Source organism: Oncorhynchus masou, chromosome 18, assembly GCF_036934945.1.
Source record: "Oncorhynchus masou masou isolate Uvic2021 chromosome 18, UVic_Omas_1.1, whole genome shotgun sequence".
Lineage (NCBI taxonomy): Eukaryota > Metazoa > Chordata > Actinopteri > Salmoniformes > Salmonidae > Oncorhynchus > Oncorhynchus masou.
Window position 1 is genome coordinate 35,359,084 of NC_088229.1, and position 20,609 is coordinate 35,379,692.

The 20,609-nt window shown below is 42.1% G+C and overlaps 1 protein-coding gene across 3 annotated transcripts; it reads left to right on the plus strand.

The window, feature by feature from the left end:
• Window positions 1-3,365: 3,365 nt before the first annotated feature.
• Window positions 3,366-18,812, plus strand: LOC135504483 (serine/threonine-protein kinase 38-like). 3 transcript variants are annotated; one of them, XM_064923119.1, is made up of 14 exons: window positions 3,366-3,875; window positions 4,930-4,957; window positions 6,109-6,252; window positions 7,568-7,619; window positions 8,783-8,905; window positions 9,010-9,093; window positions 9,236-9,359; window positions 9,750-9,904; window positions 10,129-10,240; window positions 12,086-12,147; window positions 12,295-12,412; window positions 13,673-13,892; window positions 14,873-14,967; window positions 15,197-18,812. In XM_064923119.1, the coding sequence occupies exons 3-14, from the start codon at window positions 6,122-6,124 to the stop codon at window positions 15,334-15,336; spliced, it is 1,416 nt and encodes a 471-aa protein (XP_064779191.1). In that variant the 5' UTR covers window positions 3,366-3,875; window positions 4,930-4,957; window positions 6,109-6,121; the 3' UTR covers window positions 15,337-18,812. The 3 variants fall into 3 exon arrangements, with proteins under 3 accessions (XP_064779191.1, XP_064779190.1, XP_064779192.1); XM_064923118.1 differs by lacking the exon at window positions 4,930-4,957 and having other exon boundaries at window positions 3,367-3,875; XM_064923120.1 differs by lacking the exon at window positions 4,930-4,957 and having other exon boundaries at window positions 3,367-3,875; window positions 10,129-10,231.
• Window positions 18,813-20,609: the final 1,797 nt, after the last annotated feature.

Consider the following 20,609-nt stretch of genomic DNA (forward strand, 5'->3'; position numbering starts at 1 on the left):
AAAGACCGGCTCCTTGACTGCATTCAATATCTTTTTATGATAATTTAGTATGACATACAATATATTAGAATAATATATTAATAAACCATTGCATTAGTTTAATATCAAAATAACTTAAATGAACTGTAAATGGAATGAACAGTGGTATGTCAAATGAAGGCCTTGTGGTATTATGGACTCTTATTTTGAAATACCCAAAGTCAACTACTTTGTACCTTAATCCAAATTGTTTTTGCTTTTGGATTGAGACACAGCATCTTTGTATAGATACACTATATGACCAAAAGTATGTGGACACCTCCTTGTCAAACATCTCATTCCAAAATCATGGCTATTAATATGGAGTTGGTCCCACCTTTGCTGCTATAACAGCCTCCACTCTTCTGGGAAGGCTTTCCACTAGATGTTTGAACATTGCTGCGGGGACTTACTTCCATTCAGCCACAAAAGCATTAGTGAGGTCGGGCACTGATGTTGGGGGATTAGGCCTGACTATCAGTCGCCGTTCCAATTAATTCCAAAGGTGTTCGATGGGGTTGAGGTCAGGGCTCTGTGCAGGCCAGTCAAGTTCTTCCACACCGATCTCAACAAATCATTTCTGTATGGACCTCGCTTGCTGCACAGGGGCATTGTCATGCTAAAACAGGAAAGGGCCTTCCCCAAACTGTTGCCACAAAGTTGGAAGCACAGAATCGTCTAGAATGTAATTTTATGCTGTAGCGTTAAGATTTCCCTTCATAGGGGCCTACCCCTTCTTTAGACACTGTGCTAACAAACCTCCAAACAAGCTTCAACGCCATACAAGACTCCTTCCGTGGCCTCCAACTGCTTTTAAATGTTAGTAAAACTATGTGCATGCTCTTCAACCGATTGCTGCCCACACCCTCCCACCCAACAAGCATCACTACTCTGGACAGTTCTGACTTAGAATATGTGGACAACTACAAATGCCTAGGTGTCTGGTTAGAATGTAAACTCTCCTTCCAGACTCACATTAAGCATCTCCAATCCAAAATTAAATCTAGAATGAGCTTCCTATTTCACAACAAAGCCTCCTTCACTCATGCTGACAAACATACCCTCGTAAAACTGACTATCCTACCATTCCTTGACATTTTTCGATGTCATTTACAAAATAGCCTCCAACACTCTACTCAGCAAACTGGATGTAGTCTACCACAGTGCCATCCGTTTTGTCACCAAAGCCTCATATACTACCCACCACTGCGATCTGTATGCTCTCGTTGGCTGGCCCTCACAACACATTCGTCGCCAGACCCACTGGCCCCCAGTCTTTGCTAGATAAGCCCTACCTTATCTCATCTCACTGGTCACCATAGAAACACCCACCCACCAGCATTTCACTGGTCATCCCCAAAGCCAACACTTCCTTTGGCCGCCTTTCCTTCCAGTTCTCTGCTGCCAATGACTGGAACGAATTGCAAAAATCACTGGAGCTGCAGTTTTATATCTCCCTCTCTAAATTTAAGCATCAGCTGTCAGAGCAGCTTACTGATCACTGTACCTGTGCACAGCCAATCTGTAAATAGCACACCCAACTACCACATCCCCATATTATTACTTACCCTCTTGCTTTTTTGCACCCCAGTGTCTCTACATCATCTGCACATCCAGTGTTAATACTAAATAGTAATTATTTGAAAGTCACTAAGCTCTTCAGTAAGACCATTCTATTGCCAATGTTTGTCTGTAGAGATTACATGGATGCGTGCTGAATTTTATACATCTGTCAGCAACAGGTGTGGCTGAAATAGCCGAATCCACTAATTTGAAGGGGTGTCCACATACTTTTGCATATATAATGTATATCGAAATGAATGGTTAACTTACAAACGTGTGTGTAATGGCACGGTGTTTTATGTAGGCTACACTTTCAATGAAGTAGCCTCGTAGGCCTATGCTTATTATCTTGTGAATGTAGGTCACTGATTGTATGGAGAAGAATTGCGCTTCCTGTCGGGCTCAAGTGCTGCCCCCAAACCCCTGTCATGGACCGTGTCACTGAGCAGAGGGCGGGGGGTTGGGTAAAGCCCTATTATTTTAACCTAAAAGCCAACAGGTCTAGCCACTAGTCTCTATAAGGGGCGAAAGTGGTGTACTAAATTAACGTTATAACTGAGACAAATAGCCTATAACGTAGACGATGCCCCTGTTTTGGGATAACCTATGAATCCTTCATTCCTCCCATCCATAAAGACCGATAGATGGATAGTGAAATGAGAAATTACGCTAGGCCACGAACCAAGTCATGTCAGATCAGTTATTATTTATTTATAGCCTATATAGCCTATCATAATTTATCTAATAGGCCTGCAGTATATTTAGATCAATGATTATTCCAAGAAAGGGAGAATGCACCCATGAATATATTGTAATGAAACAATCAATCAGCGCCTCATTTCAGCATTTTAGCTACGCATGCAGGAGTGGTCGTCGAGTTGCCTCTCCTCCCACAGACACATGCGTAAAACCCCTGCTTAATTGTTGATTTCTCCCGCAGCCGTTGGATAGGCCTATAATTTACTTTAACTTTCCCACTGTAATTTACGATATGCCTACAGGTTAAGGTACTCAATCTAGTGGGCCACTATAGTTTTATAATGGGCTGCAAAATAGTGGCGTTGTAGCGATTTTGGAGAGCAGCTTGACATGGAACATACACACGGTTTCCAGGATCGTGTTTTATTTGGTGTGCTCACGTAGTCTACTAGCCTATAGTTGTTAGAAGGACCGTTTCCATAAGAGGGAAATACTACTGTCAGTAAAGCACCATGGACAAGATCGTTAATAGTTGCCATTATGCAAAGTGTTGGCCTAGGCTACACAGCAGAACGTTGTAGCGAATATGGAGGGCAGACTGACAGGGACTGAACCCCAGTCTTCTTTAGCATTCAGTGACAGTTCCATTAACGTTTTTTTGTTTGTTCTCTTAACGCACAATGAAGGTTAGAGTAGTGTATGCGTATAGTCTGAAATGGGCAGTTATTAGATTATTCGATTGATAAACGTGAGTGCGCAGTAACGCCTGTTTGAACGAGTGTTTTAGATCATTATAGGGATGGGAAATACTTTCTCTTTTAGAACATAATAACCATATTATTAAAAAGTAGGGGCAAAATAATAACAGGGTTATTACTACCGAGTTTCCTTCTTAAAAAAGCCCATTCTAAATGATATTTTCACCAGGTCATCTAACTCAGGCATTTCAACGTTGACGCACACAGCAACAGCGAAACAGATTCCCGTTGTCTGTGACAGTCGCTGTTTGGTGCAACGCAGATGAGTTGGAGTGCTTGGGGAAACGAAGATGTCTGTTCTGTTGAGTTTTCATGTAGTCTTTGTCATATAAGGTTAAGGTAGGTGTGTAAATTATCCCTTGAGAGCGTTTGTTCCTAAAATACTTCAGCGTTGTAGTTGTCAAGTTTATGGGCATGTTTGCAGCAGTATGTACACGGGGAAGAGTCCAAGATGTGAGCATGATACGAAGGAATGTGTAGTTTCGGTGGAGAAAGTTGTGTGTTAGTTGTGGGGGTGCCCATGGGGCTGGAGATCAGAGGTGTCCGTTGAGAGAAGTCGTGTTGAGGTTGCTAGGGTCAGGTAGTACAGGATGTGTCGTATGCTGAAGCAGTGTAGAGAGAGGTAGAGGAAGATGGGTACAGGGTGAGGATTAATGTGAGTAGGCAGAGACTAATAGAGAGAGTGACCGGAAGAAGAAGCGGTGTGGCAAATATCAAATCGTTGCGCTTTGCCTTGTTGGCCACCAAGCGTCATGATGAGTTTAAAGCGAAAGGGAAACACAAGGTTGAGCCACACACAGCCGAGCAGAGAGAGAGAAGAGAGACGTTCCTGCGAAGGTAAGATAACAGAAGACAAACTTGCTGAGAAACCGAATATAATTTCTATACGATAACACGTCTACTAGTTTTGTGAAATTAAATGTTATGGTCAATATGCCCCCTCCCGTCGTATCTTCTAGTTGTCTCTTGGACTAGTTACGTTACAGTAGTGCCAGCCAGGCATCAATGACTAACTATCAGTTGTAGTGTAGCCAGTTATCTAAGTTATATTTTCCCACTTTTACGCTGTGCTATTTTAGCTAGCTACCTTGGTTGAAGCTATGCCATCTAACCTTAGCTAGATTAAGCTAGCTACCTAGCTGTGGTTAGACAATTTTGAAATGCATATACAATGTACTTTGGTGTGGAATTTAGTACGTTTGCTTGCTAGCTAACATTACTAGCTATGTTACGTTCTGATTGGGTTTGTGGAACTAGTTAACGTTACCTGGCAGCAGTAAACTGCTAGGCTAGTTAGCAAGCTATCTTTAATGCCACAACAACACAGGCTAGCTATATACCGCTAACTATCCAAGCGTGTTCCCTCAACTCCACGATGTAGATGACTACATCACATCAATAGACATACAAACGTGTGCAATGTCAAATATGGGTTTTGATGGCTTGGTCAAAGATACTGATAGCTAGCCGGGTGGACTGATTGTAGGCTGGTCTCTTAGCTAGTTAACGTTACCTAGCTAGACACGCTTGCCTTGTTGTGCCAAGTTTGATAGTGTTGGTTAACTTGGATGGTATTTTACTTTAGCTATTTAGCCAATTGTCATTCATATGTGATTAAGCTCTCCACTTTGTACTTGTCATTGAGCTAGCCAATAACTCTAAACGGCTGGCTGTTACCTAGCTAGCTATTTACATGCAGCTAAAGTTAACGAATGCATCTATCCTGGGCAGACAGTCAACCTAAACCAGACTGACTCTACTAGCTAGCTATAGCTATTTCTGGCTTAGCTAGCTACATGACAGACTTTCAGCTAGCTAGCCTATTTTATTTGTATATATTAAGTAGCTATTTGTGAGTAAAGCATGCTTGAGTTGTTTGCATGTCTTGTAGGAGTTTCTAAACCGCTTGGACAGACGAGGTGACGTATCCTTTCTGCACAGTTTACACTCCATGATTGTGCACACAGCCTACCCGTCTGATTCTCAGTAATGCGCACCAGAATTGGGTGCACGAAGTTGATTTACACACCATCATTTTAACTGCTCTGTCACAATATTATTGACCAGGCTTTATTGTACTACTATACACATGGCGACTTTAATTCTCGTTTTATAAGACACCAGTCATTCCTTTTAATGACCTTATTCAGTGCCAAACGGAATGTCTGACAGAATTGAATTACCCTGACCTTCTAGCACCGGCAAGACACAAATCAAGGGCTTTGTATATGCTTGGAGCTCATAGCCAAATGGCAGACTCTTTCCACGTGCCCATCCTCATGCTACCTCAAGGGTACAGTGTCCCTGTTGCTCAGCCATGTAGAATGAGTTACAGTACAATGACTGAAAGAGACCAATTGTCTTTAACTCTTCTTGGCACCTTGTTTAAGAAAGAGCTGGTCTCAGCACTTTGAAAATGTTGTAGTGAAAGTTTAAAAGCAAAGTTATGACCCAGTGAAAGTGTTTGCAAGGGTATGCCTATAGGCTGTGTGTGTGTGAATGAAAACCAGCACAATTACAAGGACTATGAAGACTACAACTTCCTTTGGACTTGAAGTTAATCATGCCAGTGTACGCTTATTTGCAGTTCTTTCTGTCTATCATGGTTGGCAACAGGTGGCTGACGGGCTAAAACCGGCCGGCAAGTGAGCCTTTTTGGTTGAGAAAAAAATAAAATCACCAGGAATTCAGCAAAAATTACTAATTTAGGATTTCTTTCTTGTCAATGTAAAAGGTAATAAAAAAACACATCAGGATATAGTTTTGACAAGATCACAGTATTGTTTTTGCGCTAGTTGACTGTACCTGCACTAAAACTCATAGCTTCTTCTCAATCTTTAAGTAGGGAGCCAATTTGTTTTCAGCACTTATTTCCCTGACAAAATTCATTTTCTCATGTTCTCTCATCCTTCTGCAGCAGACATGGTGATCAATATGTTTGGAACATCAAATCGCAATAAAATCACAGTATCAAATCGCAATAGATATAGAATCGCGATACATTTAGTATCGGCACCTAAGTATTGTGACTATCGTGAGGTCGGGGTAAAGTCCCCCATTTCCTGTGTAGCCCCTAGGTAACCATGGCAATGATGGGCCAGAGTTCCTGCTCCTCGATGAGTAACCACACCAAGGAGCGCGTGACCATGGCCAAAGTAACCCTGGAGAACTTCTACAGCAACCTTATTGCCCAACATGAGGAGAGAGAGATGAGGTAGGCCTCCGACTGCACACGCATGCATCCGTCTGGGCTGAGCCAATGGGCAACGTTCTACCAATGCTTTCCACCGACAGCCATCTTTTCCAATTTCTCTTGCTACTTTCTTCTTATGCCTTATGACATTCAAGGTGGTGGTTGCTAACTTTGGTATTTGTGCTTTATGAATGTGTTGGCTGATGATTTAGACTAAGAAATGGTGGCCACTGCATTATATCTGTAGAAGATATTCACATTTTAACAGTAGCTTTTCCCTCCCCTGTTTTTTTATTTTATATATTGGGCTGATGACACTTGTCTGTCTTGCTTGGTAGGCCTCGATGCTCTTTCTAATGCAAATTGTCTGCTGTCTTTCATGTTACCTCCCTGGCTCTCTTTGATGGAAACCACACCCTGTCTGTGTGCGCTCTAGCACACTGAGGTCATTTCAGTTTCGAGATAAAAAAACTGATGTGTGAAGAATGAATGTGGCACTGACTGGAGCTTTTTTACATTTTATTTATTTATAACTTGTGATCTTGGAAAAAGTATGCATAGGTTGAGTGCAATAAACCAGAATGTTTCATAAATTCTTGACATGATTTCAATGTATATGTGTGTATGTAAAGGACCATTTCTGTTCAAACACTGTCACCTGAGTAATGATCAAACAAGCAGCTGATGGTGGAGACATGACAGTTGACTACAGTCAAGTTTCGCCCTCATGGCCACAGGAGGACCTTGTTTGTGTCGACTTCAAGAGGAAACTGATAAACAGTGAACATGACACACAGTGGCACCAATCCAACCCCTACTAGCACATAGCCCTATTAATATCACTGGCAACCAAAGGTTACGCGGTGGTCTCTTATCTCAGCGGCTTCAGAGCAGAGAAGGAAATGACACTACTAATATGTAAGTCCCTGGGTCGCATTCATTAGTGCACACCGTAGCAAATAATTTTGCAACGGAACACTAAAACAAGCAATTCTTATGTTCTGTGTTGTTCCTAGTGAATATGACCCTTATGTTGTGGTGATGGGGTTGGTCCATAGAAAGCATGTGGGCATAAGAACCGAATGACACCGGTCTGTTTTTCTGGAAGGATACTACTCAATGATGCAATAAACTCTTAATCCCTTGCACATTTTGCTAGATGAGCAAGTGAGGGTTACTCTTTCTCTCAAGGTACTTAATTGGTGTTAAAGGAAAATAATTATGTGGCTCAGCTGGAACCAATCTCCACTCTCAAAGCAGTTTCAGTTCTTGAACAAAGTATCAACCCAACACATTAGTTGAATGAAAGTGAATTATTTTTGCATTTCTGTTCCAGGCAGCAAAAGTTGGAAAAGGTGATGGACCAAGAGGGCTTGGTTGATGAAGAGGTGAGGTGTACTCGCACACACACCCGGGTTTCCGTTATGAAAATGTGTTGCCTGACATTTTGACCGGGAAAATTTAAATAAAATGACTACATTTAAAAAATTTACTGGACCCATCTGCATTGAGTGTATTAACTTTTTATCTGGGTGTCCACCCTCAGTGCTCTGAATGAGACATCATATTTAGGATATGGGAATTCATATTAACAGAACATGCAAGTCCAGGTTACAATGGTGTGCCGTCCTTACTGAATTCTGATGTGCACTTTGAACATGTTAGACTCTATTTTTCCTCAGCCAAAAAGATGAGTAACTAACAGCAAAATCACTAGCCAATGTCAATCTACTAAAGTACAAAAGTTTAGGCTACATATTATATTGTTCAGCTTATCGAGAAATGGTCTATTCCAAACACACTGCGAGTCTGCTGCAACAGATCAGAACATTTAGCTTAATGTTGAATAACTATTTCTTCACATAAGGGCAGCAATGCGTGCAAGGCAGTAGACTCCAGTCGAATGGTAGTTCCATAATGCAATTAGCGGGAAAACGATTAAGTATATGTTTTCAAAATGCATACTGCCTCCAGCTCATTGCAAAGTGATGTGACGTGCTGATGAAGCCTGCCTTCCATTGCCATTTGATGCCGTGTTCAAAACAACTCAAATCAGGCTTCAGTGCATTCAAGACAACTGGGAATAAAAACGAGTTCCGACTGGGGTGGAAATCATTTTGAATAGTCTTCAACTTGTAGTTCCAACTCTGGAATCGGGCCTCTTTCTAGCGCTCCGATTTTCCGACCTGAAGATCACTGACATGATTTGACCACGTATTTTTGAGTTCCCAGTTGTCTTGAAAGCACCACAAGATGCTGCGCTTACACTGTCTGACAGATTTCCCACTCAAAGGCTCTCTGCTGTACGCATGTGATAAGGTAACGAATATGCTGTACACACGGGCAAATAACCTATAGACTTTTAAGCATCACCAATGAATAGGCTAAAACGCATTATTTCACAATGGGATTTCTTTTCCTTCTCCCGGACAATTGGCTGGTGCCAATTTGATCTGCTTTCAATATATTTTTCAGACAAAAGCCGGCTAATGGAAACCCTGACACACAACCAACCTTTTGACACTAACCATTGCCCCCTCTACCTGTGCAGAAGTGTATCCGGCGTTCTCAGCACGCCAGGAAAGAGACCGACTTCCTGCGTCTCAAACGAACCCGCCTGGGCCTGGAGGACTTTGAGTCCCTTAAGGTGATTGGCCGAGGAGCTTTTGGAGAGGTAGGCATCATCCCTTTTGTATACACATCTTTTATGTAGCCTTGCAGAATTTCAGCTCATTATTCAATACACTATTGGCACGTTCTGGTCCTCTTTATCCCCAGGTGCGTCTGGTGCAGAAAAAGGACACAGGCCATGTGTATGCTATGAAGATCCTCCGTAAGGCTGACATGCTGGAGAAGGAACAGGTGAGAAGGAAGGAGTAGGGGAGGTATACATTGATGGTCAGCAACTTCTCTCAAATATCCAAAGCAGTGTCTTTGATACAAACATGAATGTCTGTCATGCAATTGAGAAAAGAAATGTATGATGCCGTGCGTGTATTCGTAGGTGGGTCACATCCGTGCCGAGCGAGACATTCTGGTGGAGGCAGACAGCCTGTGGGTGGTCAAGATGTTCTACAGCTTCCAGGACAAGATGAACCTCTACCTCATCATGGAGTTCCTGCCTGGCGGTACGACCCCCTCCCCGAAAACCTGAACAGTCTCGACACTAAGGCACTATTGTCCAGTGAGAAACTCCCAGATTAGCGAGTCTTGCATGTATATTTAGACCTTGGGGCTTGTATTCATAGTGTTTCACAGTAGGCATGCCTACTCGACTCAGCCAAAACTCAGCACTCCTAATCTGAGACATTTTGTGAATACGATCCCAGTAATGAGAAGCAATGTTGCAGAAAGACCCGTTTTGTATAGAATAAGCAACCTGCCATCGTCCAAAATGCACAGAATTGTTTAACACATTTCTATCTGAAATTCCACCAAAACAAATTAATGCTTCACTGAATACGCCTCAAAGTCCAGTTGCAATGTGTTGATTTTTAACATGCCGCTGCCCTCTACAGGTGACATGATGACCCTGCTCATGAAGAAGGATACTCTGACTGAGGAGTCCACTCAGTTCTACATCGCTGAGACAGTGATAGCCATCGACTCCATCCACCAACTAGGCTTCATCCACAGAGACATCAAACCTGACAACCTGCTACTAGACTCCAGGGTGAGTTTGAGCACGGACTTGGAGACACACAAATATGAGCTCAGACTGGTGGTTTGGATAAGGTGCACAACTGGGTCAAATTCACAAGGCACCAAACTGAAGAAAACAGACTAAACTTGTCCAATAAGAAATGCTTGTTTTCATTTTGTGGTGCAGAAAGTTTTTGCTTTGGTGTGCAATAATGAATATGATCCTGTACTGAAGGTGCCTTTTGATTGTTCCAGGGCCATGTGAAGCTGTCTGACTTTGGTTTATGCACGGGTCTGAAGAGGGCACATCGCACGGAGTTCTACAAGAACCTCAACCACAGCCTCCCCAGTGACTTCAGTAAGCAAAGTCAGGCATCTCCAATCAATCCATTACTTTACATACTAACACCCTGTATCACTTTGTTTGCAAACATTCAAATGACAATGATGAAATATTTGGGTTATGATGGAGTAAAACTGATGCACTAAGCTCAAAAGGAATTTATAAATTCTATTAATTAGAAATATATTTGAACAGTAGGAAATGTCCCAGATTGAGCCTTTTTAATGTTTCTCTACAAACCTGGTTCTGATTTCAAATGTGCTTTTTTTAAGGTAAGAACTTAGATTTGTTTTTAGGTATGTTTTATATTATATAAAAGGTGTTTAAAAAAAAAAAAGTATTGTTGCATTTACCAGTGTGTACATATTTGTTGTTGCATGTTACAATCCTTACTAACAAAGTCATTGAAAATATCCTGATTGTAAATCACTGGATTAGAGCTGATAAATGACAAGACAAAAACAGGTTTTTAGAAATGTTTGCAAATGTCAAAAAAAACAAAACTTAAATATCACGTTTTACGTAAGTATTCAGACCCTTTACTCAGTATTTTGTTGAAGCACCTTTTGCAGCGATTACAGCCTTGTCGTCTTTGGAATGGCGCTACAAGCTTGGCACACCTGTATTTGGGAAGTTTCTCCCATTCTTCTCTGCAGATCCCCCTCAAGCTCTTTCAGGTTGGATGGGGAGTGTTACTATACCGCTATTTTCAGGTCTCTCCAGAGATGATCGGGTTCAAGGCCGGTCTCTGGCTGGGCCACTCAAGGACATTCAGAGACTTGTCCCGAAGCCACTCCTACTTTGTCTTGGCTGTATGCTTAGGGTTGTTGTCCTGTTGGAAGGTGACCCTTCACCCCAGTCTGCGGTCCTGAGAGCTCTGAAGCAGGTCTTCATCAAGGATCTCTCTGTACTTTGCTCCGTTCATCTTTGCTTCGATCCTGACTAGTCTCCCAGTCCCTGCCGCTTAAAAACATCCCCACAGCATGATGCTAGCACCAGGTTTCCTCCAGACATGACGCTTGGCATTCAAGCCAAAGAGGTCAATCTTGGATTCATTAGACCAGAGAATCCTATTGGGCAAACTCCAAGCGGGCTGTCATGGCTACCGTCTGCCCAATCTACCACACGTCTGGCCACTCCTTCAACTTTGGAGCTTGGTCAGTGACCATTGGGGTCTTGGTCACCTCCCTTGCTCAGTTTTGCCGGGCAACCAGCTCTAGGAAGAGTCTTGGTGGTTCCAAACTTCTTCCATTTTAAGAATGTTGGAGGCAGCTGTGATTATTTATTTATTTTTTATTATTTTTTGGGGGGGGGGGGACGACCTTCAATGCTGCAGAAATGTTTTGGTACCCTTCCCCAGATCTGTGCCTCGACACAATCCTGTCTCGGAGCTCTACGGACAATTCCTTCGACCTCATGGCTTGGTTTTTGCTCTGACATGCGCTGTGAACTGTGGAACCTTATATAGACAGGTGTGTGTGTGCCTTTCCAAAGCATATCCAATCAATTGAATTCACCAAAGGTGGACTCCAAACAAGTTATATAAATATCTTCAGGATGATCAATGGAAACAGGATGCACCTGAGCTTAATTTCGAGTCTCATAGCAAAGGGTCTGAATACTTATTTACATAAGGTATTTCTGACTTTTTATACATAATAACAAAGCGAACAGTTCTTTTTATGGGGTATTGTTTAGATTTAGGACGTTTATTTAAAAAAAAAAATTAAGTTATCCATTTTAGAAAGACTAAAGTGTAGGTCTGAATACTTTCCGAATGCACTGTATCTTAACCTGAAGGTGAATTAAACCGTTTGAACCACTATGTAAGTTGCGTTATTTTATAGAAATGTAAATTTTTCTTTACAGCATTCAATAACATGAACTCAAAGAGGAAAGCAGAGACATGGAAGAGGAACAGGAGACAGCTGGTGAGAAAATGAAGCTAGATGGGAAGGCAGCATATTCTACATAGACACATTTGTATTAGTGTGGTCTTGTGGTAGTCACATTTCTACAATACTATGAAGCCTTGAATCAAGTTTTTTTTTTTTTTTTTTTTTGCCCTCTCCCTTTAGGCCTTCTCTACTGTGGGCACCCCTGACTACATCGCCCCAGAAGTCTTCATGCAGAACGGATACAACAAGCTCTGTGATTGGTGGAGCCTGGGAGTCATCATGTATGAGATGCTGATAGGTGAGATCTCATTGACATGTTCTACTTGGAGCCTCCTCAAAGCCATTGATGGTAGGATTCCCCCCCCTTTGCTGCTATAACAGCCTCCACTCTCCTGGGAGGGCTTTCCACTAGATGTTGGAACATTGCTGCAGGGACTTGCTTCTATTCAGGCACAACAGCATTAGTGAGGTCGGGCACTGATGTTGGGCGATTAGGCCTGTGTCGGTGTTCTATTTCATCCCAAAGGTGTTCGATGTGTTTGAGGTCGGGGCTCTGTGCAGGCCAGTCAAGTTCGCCACACTGATCTCGACAAACCATTTCTGTATGGACCTCGCTTGCTGCATGGGTGCATTGTCATTCTGTAATGGTAAAGGGCCTTCCCCAAACTGTTGCCGCAAAGTTGGAAGCACAGAATGTCATTGTAGTGTTAAGATTTCCCTTCTGAAACTAAGGGGCCTAGCCTGAACCATGAAAAACAGCTCCAGACCATTATTCCTCCTCCACCAAACTTTACAGTTGGCAATATCCATTGGGGCAGGTAGCGTTCTCCTCGCATTCGCCAAACCACGATTCGTCCGTCGGAATGCCAGATGGTGAAGTTTGATTCATCACTCCTGAGAATGTGTTTTCACTGCTTCAGAGTCCAGTGGCAGCGAGCTTTACACTACTCCAGCCGACGCTTGGCTTTTCGCATGAAGATCTTAGGCTTGTGTTCGGCTACTCAGCCATGGAACGCCACTTTATGATGCTCCCAACGAACACTTATTGTGCTGACGTTGCTTCCAGAGGCAGTTTGGAACTCAGTAGGGAGTGTTGCAACCGAGGATGGTCTATTTTTACACTCTTCAGCACTTGTCGGCCCCGTTCTGTGGGCTTGTGTGGCCTACCACTTTGCGGCTGAGCTGTTGCTCCTTCACAATAACAGCACTTACAGTTGATCGGCGCAGCTCTAGCACAGCAGAAATTTGACCAACTGACTTGTTGGCAAGGTGGCATCCTATTACGGTGCCACGTTGAAAGTCACTGAGCACGTCAGTAAGTCCATTCTACTGCCAATGATTGTCTATGGAGATTACATGGCTGTATGCTGTATGCTTTATTTTTTTAATTTTTTTATACACCTGTCAGCAGCAGGTGTGGCTGAAACTGCCAAAGGGGTGTCCACATACTTTTGTGTCTAATATAGTGCGTATTATGAATGTCACAAAATGATGCCATTCCTATGCATTTGGCCATGCCTGGCTTATGTGTTGATCCCTTGTGTGTATTATGCTCCAGGCTATCCCCCGTTCTGCTCGGAGACCCCCCAGGAAACCTACAGGAAGGTGATGAACTGGCGGGAAACGCTGACTTTTCCCCCGGAAGTGCCCATCTCCGAGAAGGCCAAGGACCTCATCCTCAGGTTTTGCTGTGAAGAGGAGCACAGGATTGGAGCGACTGGGGTGGAGGACATCAAGGGCAACGCCTTCTTCGAAGGGGTGGACTACGACCACATCAGGTAGTAGGGCTTAAAAGAATAGTTCACTTTTCTTTTTTCTTTGTGTGTGCAGACCTGCCAGCGTGCATGCATTTTTGTATACCATGCATGCAATTTGAGGTCAAAGTACTCTGGTATGAAAAACTACCCTATAATATGTAAAAAGTTCATGTGTTTTCTGACTCAACCGTCTGAAGTTGGAGTAGAGTCAGTACTTGGGTGAGAACATGGAGATCTGAAACCAGCTCATATAGGCCAAGTTCAGTTGTTTCATATTCCAAATAGCCTACTGTAAGCTAGACTACTACATTCCACTAGTAATTGAAATATTAAAAAATGTCTCCCCAAACAAAATTAGACAGTTTACATTTTTCTAGGGGCTAACCACATAAAGACACCCATTTTAATTAGAATAATCATTACCCCTAAATTTTACCAAGAAAAATATGCAAGTGTCATTAAGACCCACAATTTTATTTAGGATCAAACCCAAAACTTCTGTGTTGGCTACATTTTTTTCATATAATTTAAGACCCTATGTTTCAAATGCAAAATTCTCCAACTTTAAGTTGACTGCCCCCCCGGAACTCTCCCATATCCCATCAAAAAAAGCCCTGATTGTACATATAATTTCTAAAATGTTGATCTAGTTAGCTACTGAAGAGCAGTCAAGTACCCATAAGTCTATCTGTACAACCTACTATTCCTATGGATGCAGTCTTCTGCCATCATCATTATTAGGCAAACAATGAATTAGCATGTTACTATTATTTGAGCATTGTAGTTGTGTGTACTGTGAATTGGTACTTGTTAAAATGATTAAAGATTGACCGGTCTTTGTATTTTCATCCAAACAATTTAAAAAAAAAAGTTTATTAGCTGGTTATTTACCAACCTCCATAATATCCTGGCAAGCAATTTCTGACAATGTAGCAGTGCATTTAAAAAACCGGGTTGGAACAGTCCCGTTGTAAAACCAGAGTCCCATGTTGTCCCTACAGAGAGAGGCCCGCTGCCATTCCCATCCAGATCAAAAGCATCGACGACACGTCCAACTTTGACGAGTTCCCAGACTCAGATATCCTCCAGCCAACGGGTACGTTGCTTATTGTCACAACACCAGTGGCTGTCAGTAGTTATAGATCGACAGGATCATGTTCATTAGGTCCCTCCCCGTTTTTTGTTTTGGTTCCTAGAGTAAACATTTTCCCTTGCAAAATGTTTTGCAATAGTCTGTGACTAATGAATACACCCCTGGTAGTCCCTCCCAGGTTGTCAGTTCTCTTTCATTTGGTACCTTTTTATCCTTTACTTTTCTTCCTCAGCTGCCCCTGTGGTGTCTAACCATTCTGAGGCAGACCTGAAGAACAAGGACTGGGTCTTCATCAACTACACCTACAAGCGCTTCGAGGGCCTCACAGCCCGAGGGACCATCCCCTCCTACATGAAGACAGGGAAGAGATGAATAATTTCTTTGTTCACTCACTCACTCTACCTGCTCCTCAGACTGGCATTCAAAAGGAATACACCATGGAGCCCACTGACCACTCCTCTAGCTCCAAAAGACACTAAATTACCCTTGTTTTGGGCCCTTCCTGCTGAAGGGATGTTCCTCCTTCCCTTGCATGGGACTTGTTGAAGGGCTCTGTGTAGAGAAGTGTGGCCTACTCTAGTCTGTGTCGATCTAAAAAAAAAAAAAAAAGTTCCCATTATACTGTCTGCAAGCTCAATTCTTCATGGAATAATTGTTTTTCTATATGGAAACTCACATGCTGTTCCACCCCAGTATTTAATTTCCCATAGCTTTTTTTCAAGTGGGATCCACCAAAGAGCAGTCTTGGAGATGTTATTTCCCTAGTTTGGGGAACATCTCTCAGATCTCCACTAGCATCGGTCCAACTTGGCCAAGACTGATTCTCTATGCTTCATCATTCCACAGGAACGAACCAAGATACCAGCATAACAGGTCACCCTTGGGGCCAGAGCCTGTTGTCACACCAGCGGACCACACTCAACTGGCTATACCCGCATTCCTTCACTTTTCCCGTCATAAACGGGCTTTGAAGTCTTAGCGGAGCGGCCAATTATCAAGGTCCTGGGATCCAATATGCCTCGCTTTTCTGTCAAAGGGCTAGCTTTTCTCTCCTCAGTCCTTTTTCAACAAGAGAAAAATGCTCCACACACAATCGAGTTCTCCATCTTTAGAAATTAGGTCCCCCTATTAAAACTATTAGAAATGGAGTGTCATTTGACGGGAACTAATGAGATTTTAGTAAGCTCTCTGAAGCATCTTGGGTGCTAGGCCTTCCGACAGGTTGTCTGTTGCAACAAGGCACCTCTTAACCAAAGAGATTATTATTTTAGGGTTTCAATGTAATTGCTTTGTCCCCATGTAATTGTCACTTCAATACCATCAATGGTAGAGCTGTTTTTATACATGGATTTATGCAAGTGTTTATAGCAATATAATCACCTCTCTGGAATATGATTCCATTTGAAATGGAACTACACCTCCCAGAAGCCCACTTGTTTAGATTCATTCTTGATTTGACAATCATCCACTTTTGAAGGGTAGCATTCATGTTGTCCTGAGTTTTTATTATTCGCCAATAATCTGTTAGTGCTATAACTTTTTCTGGATATGCGACTCTGACTCTGTACTCTGACCCCAGGTTCGGATCATTCACGTCACCTTTCACGTCTTGTCTATAGTTTCCTCTTGCTGTCGCTTGTTTTTTTTTCTTAGCAACTGAGCGTTGAGTAACATTTTAAACATTGCATTTGTCTCAAGTTTTGTCAAGGATATGTCACCTGGAAGTTCCTTACTTTTCAAGAGGTGTGAGGGAGAAACTCTGACCTTAATTCTACCCAGGGCTATATGTGACTGTCCTTAAAACAAAATCCCAAATGCTGTGTCATTTGAATCGAATGTAATCCCAAGGTGTAGTGGCAGATTCATTTCATGCCATGTTAATTCCAAAATGCTGAATGGAATGTAGCCACAGCCACCATTAGTGGTAGGTTTCTGTCACTCAGGGAAGATGTCATCTGGTCTTTTCTTAAATCCCTGTATGGTGTTCTGGGTAGTTTAGAGTACTTGCTGAAATTTAATAGCCGGATTATTTATTTTTTACAACTGAGCGACAGCTGATTCGAGACTGGTCTCTAATCATTTTACTGATGCTTGATGTCTAAATGATTCTGTAATGCTGGGTTTAAAAACTTTGGGCGGATGAGGTGGGAAAGTGCATATGACTTTTTAAATGATTGTATTGTTAATTTATGCTGCTTGGGGTGTGTGTGATTTGCTTGTCTTCAGAGGAATGGTTGATATGCTCAGTAAAAATGAGATGTTTGATTAACCCACACTGATAACTTGAGGTTATTTTGTAGATGTCACCTGTATGCTGTTCTTTTTCCCCAGGCATACGTGTGTGTGTGTGTGTGTGCCAGTCAACAGTTTGGACACCTACTCATTCAAAGGTTTTTATTTTTTACAATTTTCTACATTGTAGAATAGTAGTGACGGCATCTCAACTATGAAATAACACGCGAAATTATGTAGTAACCAAAAAATGAGATTCTTCAACGTAGACATTCTTTGCCTTGATGACAGCTTTGCAGTCTTGGCATTCTCAACCAGCTTCAACTGTAAATGCTTTTCCAACAGTCTTGAAGGAGTTCCCACATGCTGAGCACCTTTCGGCTGCTTTTCCTTCACTCTGCGATCCAACTCATCCCAAACCATCTCAATTGGGTTGAATTCAGCTGATTGTGGAGGCCAGGTCATCTGACGCAGCACTCCATCACACTCCTTGGTCAAATAGCCCTAACACAGCCTGGAGGTCCATTGTCCTGTTGAAAAACTAATTATAGTCCCACTAAGTCCATACCAGATGGGATGGTGTATTGCTGCAGAATGCTGTGGTAGCCATGCTGGTTAAGTGTGCCTTGAATTCTAAATTAGTGTCACCGGTAAAGCACCATCACACTTACTCCGTGCTTCACGGTGGGAACCACACATGTGGAGATCATCTGTTCACCTACTCTGTGTCTCAAAGACACTGCGGTTGGAACCAAAAATCTCACATTTGGACTCAGACCGAAGGACAGACTTCCACTGGTCTAATGTCTATTGCTTGTGTTTTCCCAAGCAAGTCTTCTTGATGTCCTTTTTAGTAGTGGTTTCTTTACAGCAATTTGACCATGAAGGCCTGATTTCACACAGTTGAGATGTCTGTTACTTGAACTCTGAAGCATTTTTTTGGGGCTGTGATTTGAGTGAGTGGTGAAGCTGGTAACTAATGAATGTATCCTCTGCAGCAGAGGTAACTCTGGGTCTTCCTTTCCTGTGGTGGTCCTCAGAGCCAGTTTCATCACAGCGCTTGATGTTTTTTTCTCTCAACTGCACTTGAAGAAACGTTCAAAATTCTTGGTGTTCTGTATTGACTGACCTTCATGTCTTAAAGTAATTATGAACTGTTTCTCCTTGCTTATTTGAGCTGTTCTTGCCATAATATGGACTTGGTATTTTACCAAATAGGGCTATCTTCTGTATACCACCCCTACTTTGTCACAACTGATTGGTTCAAATGCATTAAGAAATTCCACAAATTAACTTTAACGATGCACACCTGCTAATTGAAAAGCATTCCAGGTGAAGCTGTTTGAGAGAATGCCAAGAGTGTGCAAAGCTGTCAAGGTAAAGGGTGGCTACTTTGAAGGATCTAAAATATATTTTGATTTAACACTTTATTTGGTTACTACATGATTCCATATGTGTTATTTCATAGTTTGTCTTCACTATTATTCAACAATGCAGAAAACTGTAAAAAATAAACTCTTGAATGTGTCAACTTTTTGTGTGTGAATATTTAATCATAAGTAGGGGGTTGTAATTTAATGGATGTGAATATTTGACAATGAATAACTAACCCTGCACTTAATGTCTGTCTGATTTGTACAGCAAAAGAATGGGCACCTCTGAAGTCTTCCGTCTTTAGAATTTTGTAGTGAGTGTTTTGTTTTGATGGACCAGTGGCATTAATGCCATTTTACTGGTTGAACAAGCAAGCTAGCCATGTGCAGGACTTATACATTTTCTTCTGGAAATTGTTTTGACTACAAACTAACCAACATAAATTGGCACTTTTCTGTAGTTCTATGAGGTGGAATTATGTAAACGCAGTGAACTAACAGCTTGAGGCAAAAGGCTAGAATATTAATTATTCCTAATTTGGCTTCCACATTTTGCTACTCAACCGATTCACTGTTAAGTGGAACCAGTTAACTTTTTATTTTAAGTAATATCTTTTCCCCCCTCCCACCTCCCCCAATCTGAAAAGAAGGGTGAGGTTATCCATTTTTGGCTTTTGTGCAAGGCTAACCTCCAAAACAAAGGAGGCTTGGGGGAAAGTTAGCAGGACCAACCAGTTTCTCAAGCCTCATCATGAAAAGTCACCCAGTCATTGCTCTGTCATCACTCAATATATTGAAGAATTTCTTACAGGGCTGAGTTGTCATGTATGCCACAGTTTAAACAGCAGACACTAGTCTTGTAATATAACTTACCTTCCAGCTGTGGTAAACTGTAGTCCTCAATTCCACCAGTGTTTTTCAGAGAATTCCTTACCAATGTTCCACAAAGGCACTAGGCAGTATCCCTAAACTAGTAATGGCCTACTTGTACCATAGAGGCTAAGGAACCGACAACGCTACATGTTCGAGATGTGCAGGGGGTTTTGGTCATTTTGAATCACCCACCATGCATCCTTTTTGAATATGGTAGCCACTTAACATTGGGTTAAAAGTTGCTGTATGATCAATCTGACGTCTGCATTGGGCCATGCAGCATTTACGGTGATATGGTCTCTGCAGAAGTCAGGGAATTCATACTTCTTGCACTTCGCCGAGCAATGCAGAGCTTTTGTTAAGGAAGTGAGTTTGTTTATACAGAACTACCGTCAACCAACCATGTAAATGTGGAGCTATACGGAGCCCTCTGCATTGTTACAAAATTTGAGAGGCACAAGGCGATGCAGTATGGCGCTCAATTTGGCCTCTGCATGCCTCTGGAGGGTCCGCAATTGCGTCACATCATCCATACAGCGCCTCCGACCACGTTTTCGAATCAGGCTTAAATGGGCTTTTAGTTATATTGTTTCTCCCTTCAAAGAGCACATTTAGCCAGTCAATGGCAGTCCGCTTGTTTCACTGATGGTAGCAATACTGACCTGCACTATGGCGGTAGATTTGAACAGCATTAAATAAAACCCCTATGAACTTTTTTCATTCCTTGTCTTTTAGGGGCACAGTTGGTTTAGATTAGTGAAGAAATATCAGTTTTAGGGTTTCCCCCTAGATTGCAGTTTTGTAACTGCAGTCGACGTATTTATTTGATGCAGAATAACTGCAGTTTATTGTTATGACTTTACCCATGTATTTTTGGATTCCACCCCTCAACTATAATTTGTCTGATTACACTATGGAGAAGGACTTGTAAGAAACAAGTGCATTTGTTTCCACATTTCCTCCTAGTTTCCGTCCCTCTGAAGGTTTCAAAAGGGAGGGGGTGATGTACTCAAAAGTACAAGTATTCAGACCCTTTCACTTTTTCAACATTATTACGTTACAGCCTTATTCTAAAACTGATTAAATTGTTTTTGCCCTCATCAATCGACACACTACCCCATAATGACAAGGCAAAAACAGGTTTTTATAAATGCTTGCAAATGTATT

Coding starts and splice junctions, on each gene's coding strand:
- LOC135504483 (XM_064923119.1), top strand. CDS start 6,122: ATGGCAATGATGGGCCAGAGTTCCTGCTCCTCGATGAGTAACCACACC. Junction 8,906..9,009: donor GCCGAGGAGCTTTTGGAGAG/GTAGGCATCATC, acceptor CTTTATCCCCAG/GTGCGTCTGGTGCAGAAAAA. Junction 12,148..12,294: donor AGAGGAACAGGAGACAGCTG/GTGAGAAAATGA, acceptor CTCTCCCTTTAG/GCCTTCTCTACTGTGGGCAC.